The sequence below is a fragment of the Notolepis coatsorum genome (assembly GCF_963971535.1).
Source record: "Notolepis coatsorum genome assembly, chromosome: 12".
Taxonomy (NCBI): Eukaryota; Metazoa; Chordata; class Actinopteri; order Aulopiformes; family Paralepididae; genus Notolepis; species Notolepis coatsorum.
In genome coordinates, this window is record NC_140176.1 from 24,338,406 (window position 1) to 24,348,357 (window position 9,952).

General features: G+C 42.6%; 1 protein-coding gene across 1 annotated transcript in view; it reads left to right on the forward strand.

Moving 5' to 3' along the window:
* plppr4b (phospholipid phosphatase related 4b) overlaps positions 1–9,952 on the forward strand; it is a gene marked incomplete at both ends in the record, with an annotated part of 60,393 nt that overhangs the window by 21,394 nt on the left and 29,047 nt on the right. The window contains one exon of the mRNA XM_084326225.1: positions 1,023–1,208. Within this exon, the coding sequence (XP_084182351.1) occupies positions 1,023–1,208 (186 nt within the window). The remainder of the gene's footprint in view (positions 1–1,022; positions 1,209–9,952) is intronic.

The window sequence follows — 9,952 nt, forward strand, 5'->3', positions numbered from 1 at the left end:
GGAGGATACTTTCAATTACACGTCTGTTTTTTTGCTTACACGTGCATCCCACTTCTCTGGGGTATACCCACTTCTAATAGCACATTGCAGTGGCTTGAGGTTTGTAAGAAAAAGTCTGCAACAACAAAAACTTTAAAAAGACGTTGGGGGAAATGTAGCGCTCGAAGAATTATGTCGATACCTGCATTTTCATTCCGTTTTCCCGGCAAGGCTTGATGTGTTATGATTCACCCAAAATAAATAGTTTTTTATAGCTCCCCCTCCCCCCAAAGCCCTCTCTAGCTTTTATTACCATTCGCTGAATTACGACTTTCATTTATTTGACTTTGAGGTAAACCCCATTCTTCGTACATCCTTCTTGGACATCGCTCCTCCTCGACTGCAACGAGCCGGTGTGAAATCAGCACGACGATTCATGCCACCGCAGCCGGAGAAAACGGATAACTGGCATTAAATGGAGTCCCCCCGAAACCTTGAATGTTTTAAGCGCCGCATGCTTTAGTCCCAGGGCCTTTCCTCGACAGAGCCACAGCTGTGGTGTCCATGTTTGTTTTATATCTAACTACTTTATGGTTTTGATTTAGGCCAACGGCTGCGTAATGATCCGTTTAAAACATTTTATGATCTTATATAGCTTCACGCAGAGTATTCTCTGAACACACAAGTGTTTTTCTATTCAGTTTCATGCGAAGGGGGGGGGGGGGGAGAATATGTACTGTACCACTGGATGTGAGCTGATTTTCACAAACAACTGTCTCCAAGTGTGATCGGTTCCAAGGTGCTGTAATCTCTCTCCCGTTATCAAATCAAATTAGTGTGGTTACTGAACCATGGGGTTATGTTTGACCTTTGCAGCTTTCGGTGTCTGGGGTATATATATATATATATATTTACAATCTGTTAAATACCCCCCATCTCCGCCTCCTAAATGTGTGTGTGTTTTTTCATCACTACTACACCCCACCCCCCCCCTTATCTCTCTCTTCTCTTGTGCGTCTCGTGTGCGTCTCGTTTGTCCGCAGCTGCCGATCTTGGTGTCGTCCGTGGTGAGCTTGTACTTCCTGGAGTGGACCGACGTGTTCAAACCGGTCAAGTCCGGCTTCACCTGCCACGACCGCAGCTTGAGCCTGCCCTACATCGACCCCAACCATGAGGTCATCCCCCTGCTCATGCTGCTCAGCCTGGCCTTCGCAGGACCCGCCATCACGGTAGGACAGGTTCACATTGTAGATTGTAGACTGTGTGGCAGCAGCAGCAGCAGCAGCAGCAGCTATAGTCTATTTTCTAGCATGAAACGCGAGGTACTCGGCAAAGTAGACAGTGAAGATGCTTTGATGAAGACTCTGTCTGTATGGACAACATCACATGTACGATGCCACTACTGTTCAGTCACACTGTCGCTGTGTACCAGCCCCAACAAACATCCTCAGTTTGAAGGAGTGACAACACACAGTAATGTGATCTCAGAAGTTATGATCTGAGCTCAGAAAATTGCATTGAAATGACAAATGTAAACACAGCCAGACACATACAGTACAGTGAGAGAGAGAGATGCACACAAGCATTCAAACGTGAACATTAACACAAACACACGTACAGTACTGTACTGTTTGCACTCACAGACTCACCTGCAAACAAGGTCATCGCTCTTGGCTCAGGCTCTGGTGGCTGGTGTGTGGACATGGACTAGCAGACACACACACACACACACACACACACACACACACACACACACACACACACACACACACACACACACACACACACACACACACACACACACACACACACACACACACACACACACACACACACACACACACACACACACACACACACACACACACACACACACAAACACACACAGTAATGTCCTCGCCTTTGGCCCAGTCATCATTGGACATGCTCTTGCAGCAGAAATATACAACATACACACAGACACACACACACACACACACACACACACACACACACGCACGCACGCGCACGCACACACACACACACACACACACACACACACACACACACACACACACACACACACACACACACACACACACACACACACACACACACCTACGCACACACACGCACACGCATGCACACACACGCACACACATTTTAAATGCTTTATTTATGTCCACATAAATACAAAGTACATTAACACATTCCCTGCCACACAATTTGAGCATCTTATACCAGTCTCTGCCAGCACTGTAAGCCTATGGAGATGTTCACCTTCTTTGCAGGGCTATAACTTTTTAAATTGTATTGCTAAATTGACATTACTATGGCCCATTCAACATCGATTATCTATCGTTCAGGATGTAGGAACGTTTTAGTTTTTCATTCATATATTCATACGAAAATACCGTCTAGATTGTTGTTTATCGTTTTCTGCAGTAATTCCTAGAACGTGAGATATAGGCATAAACGCATATATAGATTATCAAATGCCGTTTGTTGGCGATACAAGCTATATAAAAAATGTCAACTGTACATGATCCTAAACGTTATGACTGATCATGCGCGGCTCATGTGTGTGTGTGGCTGTGAGTGTGTGCGTGCTGATCAGGAAATAAGATAATCGATTTTTCAGCCCGCTTCTATAGCGTGCATAAGTACACATATACTATCGATAATCTAGCGTTTATTTGAAAACGATTCATAAATAGGCCGAACAATATGCGAGTGCCGGACGCATTTGATAGATGCACCGGGATCACAAGAGATCCACTTCCGGTTTGGCAACTCGCCGATCATCCACCAGGTGGCAGTATTGAAGCGTTGCAGAGTTGTGCATGCTCCCACTGCATCATACCAGGCTCCGTGAGGGAATTATGAATAACATGGCGAAAAAATGAAATATGATCTCAATAACGTTGTACGCCGTGGATTGGCAGAATTCGCATGAACTTGAAACACGTCGTAAACCGTTTCCGGCGTGGGATGTGTTAACGACATAAACACTAACAGTGCAATCAGCTCGTTGGGAGTCATTCAGTTACGTTTGTGTCTGTGCAGGAACCACCGTACACATACAATATTAACACTTTCCGTGCCAGCCGTGCCAGTCCTAGATACCCTGTTGAGTGCCAACGCTCTATTCAATGACAGAGCGCTCACAATTGTGAATGCATAAACTATATCTTAAATTATGGCTATGTGTCTAATACGACCGTCGCTTATCAATGACTTGTTTGCAGTCAACATTGTCGAAGCGGATTGTTTTTTAATCGGTTCATTTCCGTTTTATACCATTTTGAAAAACGCTCGTTTTTTGAAACTTTCAGGGGAAAAAAAGATTCTGCAGGAATCACGCTTTACTGTAATACACAAAACACTCATTTTTCGGCCTATTTATTAATCGTTTTCAAATAAACGCTAGATTATCGATAGTATATGTGTACTTATGCACGCTATAGAAGTGGGCTGAAAAATCGATTATCTTATTTCCTGATCAGCATGCACACACTCACAGCCACACACACACATATGGGACACGTTGATATATAGGTGAAAACAGCTCTGATTACCCCAAGACTGGTAAAATAGATTCCTTACCTCAGATCAGATGTTCTCCAAAAAGATTATTCCAATTCCTGATCGCCATTCCAAATATCGATCGCGTTTATTGATCCAACGCTGGGTGGTCGAAAGACATATTCCACGCTGTTCTGATGGTGGGCGATGACTGCAATAGGCTTGGATTACATGCCTGACAAGTAAAATGTGGAATCCGGTATCTTTTTTCCCCACCCAGTTCATTCAGTCCAATCCAATGGGGTGCAATACCATCCGGAGAGACGATAGGGGGCGGTATTTTCCCTGTTCGAGCTCAGACAGATCCCCACTGGTAACGTGAGGCTAGATTGATGAAAAATTTATGGAAATCGATAATAATAAAAAATAACGATTAAAAACAAGATTTCTCGGCACTCAAAAGTGTTAACACAGAGGTACTTCTAGCCTAGCTGTGAGATATTCAGCTTGAGCCGTTGATATTTCAGGTAGCTTAACAATGATGATGTAGTATAAGGAGGTAGTTTACCAGCAAGGGATTTCTTTTGGATCCCTAGCCCTATATTTCCTACTCACCAACGATGTTGTCTATCTGTATCTGATCGTTCCACCACAATCCATGCTGTTCTTCATACAGGATACATGCAGCTCTGGCCTCAAAACCAATGCAAAGTCAATGGGGCCACACGTTCCATTCTGCCCTGAAATAAACGCTGAAACCTATTCCACAGCGCACCCAAAGCAAATATGTTTGTTCTGTAGTGTTTAAGTGCTTTTTACAGTGGCCCCATTAATGTTACATTAGTTTTGGGGTTAACTAAGGGGTAGCTGGGTATCCAGTATGAAGCACAGCATGGTTTGTGCTGAAAAACAACTCTACCCTTCGACAACACACTGCGCTGTAGATGAGTAGGAAATGGAGTCCAAATGCCTGACCTTACCCTTTAACATTGAGACAGTGTACGTGGGTTTGCACATACACCCCCCCCCCCGCCACACACATACACCCCCCCCGCACACACACACACACACACACACACACACACACACACACACACACACACACACACACACACACACACACACACACACACACACACACACACACACACACACACACACACACACACACACACACACACACACACACACACACACACACACACACACACACTTATGTTTAGAGCTAGGAGTCGGGACTGGACGTGTCTCCTGTCGCCCTACGGGCCTGGTTAGATCTACCACACCAGCCCTGGTCCAGATGCTCCTCAGGCTAATAGCCAGGTCATGTCTGTGTGGATTCATGTTATCCCAGTTATCCCACCATGTAATGCACCTCCTTGGAGGCTTGTACAAATATGTGTGCACGTGGTGCATGCTGTACACACACACACACACACACACACACACGCACGCACGCACGCACGCACGCACGCACGCACGCACGCACGCACGCACGCACGCACGCACACACACACACACACACACACACACACACACACACACACACACACACACACACACACACACACACACACACACACACACACACACACACACACACACACACGCTAATATGCATACAATACATGCATGCTGATTTTCATACAATACATGCATGCTGTACACACAGACACACAAACACGCTAATATGCATACAATACATAATAATAATAATAATAATAATAATAATAATAATAATAATAATAATAATAATAATAATAATAATAATAATAATAATAATAATAATAATAATAATAATAATAATAATAATAATAATAATAATAATATATTTGATTTGTAGGGCGCTTTATAGTTGCGGAGCAAATCTCAAAGCGCTACATTGTAAAAGAACATAAAAGCTAGCAAGAGAGTAAAAAAAAGAGAAGGTAAAATAAGCAAGTACCAGTAAGGAGTAAAAAGAACACTAGAACTAGTAAAATAGTAGAAAAAAACATAAAATAAGAAGGGCTAAAACTGATAAAAGAACATAAAATGTGTCTGTGGTGCTCTCAGGTGGTCAGGGAGAGCATTCCACAGACTGGGAGCGGATGAGCATAAAGCCCGATCTCCCATAGTGCAGAGTTTGGTCCTTGGGCGCTGGAGGAGGTTTGCCTGGCCGGAGCGCGTGTTGCTTATTAACAGCGGAACAGTGCAAAAATGCTTCCGCTTTCGTCACCGCACGCCACTACGGTAATGCGCCTTTCTTTTCACCCCGCTTAGACAAATGCATATGGCATTTCCGCGTACATACACCTCGGCTGTCTTTAACTATGAGTGAACACAACGCAACATTGTAACGTTAGCGAACCTCGGCTGTCTTTAACTATGAGTGAACACAACGCAACATTGTAACGTTAACGTGTACTTTACTATGGAATATAGTATATTATCGCGACGCGTCGTCAGACTAAACAGTGTTGTGAACACAACACATTGTAACGTTAACGTGTACTTTACTATGGAATATCAGAAGAAACTACTCAACCTCGGCTGTCTTTAACTATGAATGAACACAACACTCTAACTCACCATGTTTAGATAATAAAGTACTCAACCTCTACTTGTCTACTGTCTGACTGAACACAACACTCTAACTAACTTACCATCTTTAGATAATGAAGTACTCAACCTCTACTGTAACTATGAGTGAACACAACACTCTTAACTTACCATCTTTAGATATTAAAGTACTCAACCTCTACAGTCTTTAACTATGAGTGAACACAACACTCTAACTTACCATCTTTAGATAATGAAGTACTCAACATCTACTGTATTTAACTATGAGTGAACACAACACTCTTAACTTACCATCTTTAGATATTAAAGTACTCAACCTCTACAGTCTTTCATGTTAGCTCAGTAGTGCTCAATCAATCAATCAATCAATCAATCAATCAATCATGTACCTCGGCGCAGCTGAATAACAGTAGGAGTGATCGCCTGCTGCGTCCATCACGTGTACATGGTGATTAACCAAATTGAACCAAAGCGTGTTAATATGTGTCGAACCAAGCGGGGATCTCATGCACATGCTATTTAAAAAAAAAAAAAAAAAAAATTGACAATTCATCATTGTTACATGAAAATATGTTTGCACCAGATTTAGCAGAAGCTAATTTCCATCTGTGGTCTATCCAGCTGCTAACTGTATTTGAGTGAGTTAAGTCTTGGTGTCATGGTAGACTCAGACCTAAGCTTTAAATCACAATCAACAAGTTGACAAAAACTTAATTCTTCCACCTTAGAAACATAGCTAAAGTACGGCCATTTATAAATCAAAAGGACGCTGAAAACCAGATCCATGCCTTTATCTCAAGCCAACTCGACTACTGTAATGCACTCCTTACCGGCCTCCCGAAGAAATACGATGATAACTATTTTATTGCAATGCACTATTGCATTATTTTATTCTATTTTACTAACTATTTTATTGCACTGCACTATTTTACTTTGTATCAGTGAATCATAGACGCCTGGCCATAAGAGCATTCGGAGCGTCTCTGCTCTCCCACTATTGAACTTGGGGGAGCAAAGGTATGCTCTTGCTCCACCACTTTTTGATCATATGAAAAATATGATATATCCCCCCCCAATATATAAATCTAACCATAACTACTGAGTTAACTGAGTTTTATATGAAAAGAGCAGCTTTATTGGTCAAGATTGAAGGCTCTATATTGCAGGAAATTACACGTACAGGTTAATTAAATTCAAAAAAAAATCTGTCGTGCCAAACCACCCCTTGCCTGCAAAAAAAATTAAAAAAAAATAAATAAAAAAAAGGCGGGCATCTATCTGGGCTAAGCCCCGGATCTCCTATAATCCTAAATCCGCCCCTGGCGAGCACCTCACCTCGCGAGCACGCCGGTGCACGCACCTGGGCGAAGGAAAAGGAAAGGCGCATTACCGTAGTGGCGTGCGGTGACGAATGCGGAAGCATTTTTGCACTGTTCCGCTGTTAATAAGCAACACGCGGCCGGAGCGGAGATGTCGGGAGGAGGAGTGAGGGGTGATGAGTTCTTTGAGGTAGAGGGGGGCGTTTCTGTGGAGGTATTGGTGAGTGAGCAGGGAGACTTTGAACTCGATCCTGAGTGAGACAGGGAGCCAGTGAAGGGACTTGAGGATGGGAGTGATGTGGTGGTATTTCCGCACTCCCATCAGGATCCTAGTGTGTGTGTGTGTGTGCATGCTTTACACACACACACGCACGCACGCACGCACGCACGCACGCACGCACACACACACACACACACACACACACACACACACACACACACACACACACACACAGGAGCATGCTGATTTAAAAAATATATTTTATTGTGTCAATAAAGTCACTCTACATTTAGAGTACACACACATATACATAGTCACACATGTACATGTATGCATACATACACGTACATACACACACACACATGTACATACGTATATTGTAAATCTTTACACTTCTCATTGATCAAAGAAATAGAAGTATTTTTGAAGAGGTCAAGGGTCACCTGAACATCGGCAGACTCTGCCGTGCAGTGAATGTTGCTATGCATAATATCATTCATGAAAGCTTGCTCATTTAAACATTTTAAATAAATTCCCTTTCATGACTGTATGTGACCTAGTTCTTTCCCTTTTCGCACTCCTCACACATGCAGTACGACAGTGATCACTATTACCTAGATCAAAAACACCAGTGGCCACAATTTTGTAAATTCTGTTGGAAAATACTAAATCAAATAGTGTGGATTTTGAGCAATCTTTCAAGTTGGGTCTAGTCAGTTCTGTTATCATCTGGGTTAGGTTTAGGTTACCACTGACTTTCTTGAGGTGATCCGAGTTACTGTTTAGCCAGTTCAAGTTAAAATCTCCCACCACCAATAGTTCATAATCATAAAATGTTTAAATGTGTCTACATTTTCTGTGCCACCTGCTGGGGGGTCTATACACACCTATTACAACCATTGAGGAGGGCCCCAACTGGATCTTTAAAGCAATACAAAAAAAATTGTTGGCATGGAGACTGAATATAAAATGTATACCGATAAACTCGTTTTTGACATATACGACCACTCCACCAACCCCCCTCCCCCCACACACACCTCCGAACTCGATCCACTCTGTACAGATTGTATCCCATTAGAGCTACATCTGAATCAACAATGTTTTTCTTAAGCCATGACTCACTTACTGTAGGACAAGGATATCAGGGTCAGGCTATAAAATGTTTGTATTCACTTTAGTCTAATTTCTGGGCTTCTGATATTTAGATGAACTATACCCAGACTGTTCCTGCACTTAACGCTGGCTGGGTCAAGTCGGGGTTGAAGTCCGAACCGTTTCTAAGTTACCAGAACAAATTTAGGATACATCTTTTTGGGTCAGATTTATAGAACCTGCAGTGCCACAGCACACACCTCAACGGATCGGACTCAGCCTGCTTCAGGCACAGAAGGACTTGGCCGACCTAAGTGCCAGGTCCATATTGCAGGACGGGAAGCTGGAGCCAGTCAGGGGAAGTCACTAGGGGGAGTCGGGGGACGCCTGATGAGCAGCAGCAGGGAGTCTCTAGCTGCTCCATATACGAGTAATTAGGAAAGATGTTACAGGTGACACTGAGAGCACACAGGGGAATCATCTGTGCAACTGGAAACACTACTAGAGAATAAAGCTCATTTGGGTGTAAAACATACTTGCACCAGTGTTCTGCCTGTTAAGAAGTACTTGCACCAATGTTCTGCTTGTTAAAATGTACTTGCACCTAGGGCTGGGAGATATGGCCAAAAATGTATCACGATATATCACGATAAAATGTTTCATATCGTTCGATATCGATAATTATCTATATTTGTATTAGTATTAAAAAAAAATATATATTTTTTTTAATTATTATTTAAACAACAAATGTATGTTTATTTTGCAGCAATTCTTTGTCGTTGCCGCCATCTTTAGTGTTACAGCCCCTCACACTCCAGTTCTCAGGCTACAGCTGGTTTAAAAGCGAAAGTACCAAAAAAAGTGGTTGTGGCTCCAGGGGAGTTGAACAGTTCTGGCTCTGCTATCTTTTGGCGGTTTTTTGGTGGACAAACCACCGCACACATGTACCGTCACTCGCGACTGGAGACTAGCTCTGCTAGCACACATAGCCTACTGAGTGAGTACAGACGGTTTCATACTGTATTTGAAATTAGAAAGCAAACTAAATAAATGGACAAGAGAAGAATAAATCTCACCTTGGTCAGTATTGTCATTTGGACAAGCAAAGCCATTACTTTAAGTTGCAGGCAAGAAAGACAAGTCTGTCCACTGTCTCCCTGTTGCAGGTCACAATAAAAAATGTTAACAAAAATGAAAGAAATCGATATGATTATATTATCGATATTATTTTTATTATCGATTATCAAAATACATCGCGATAATTATCGTTATCGTT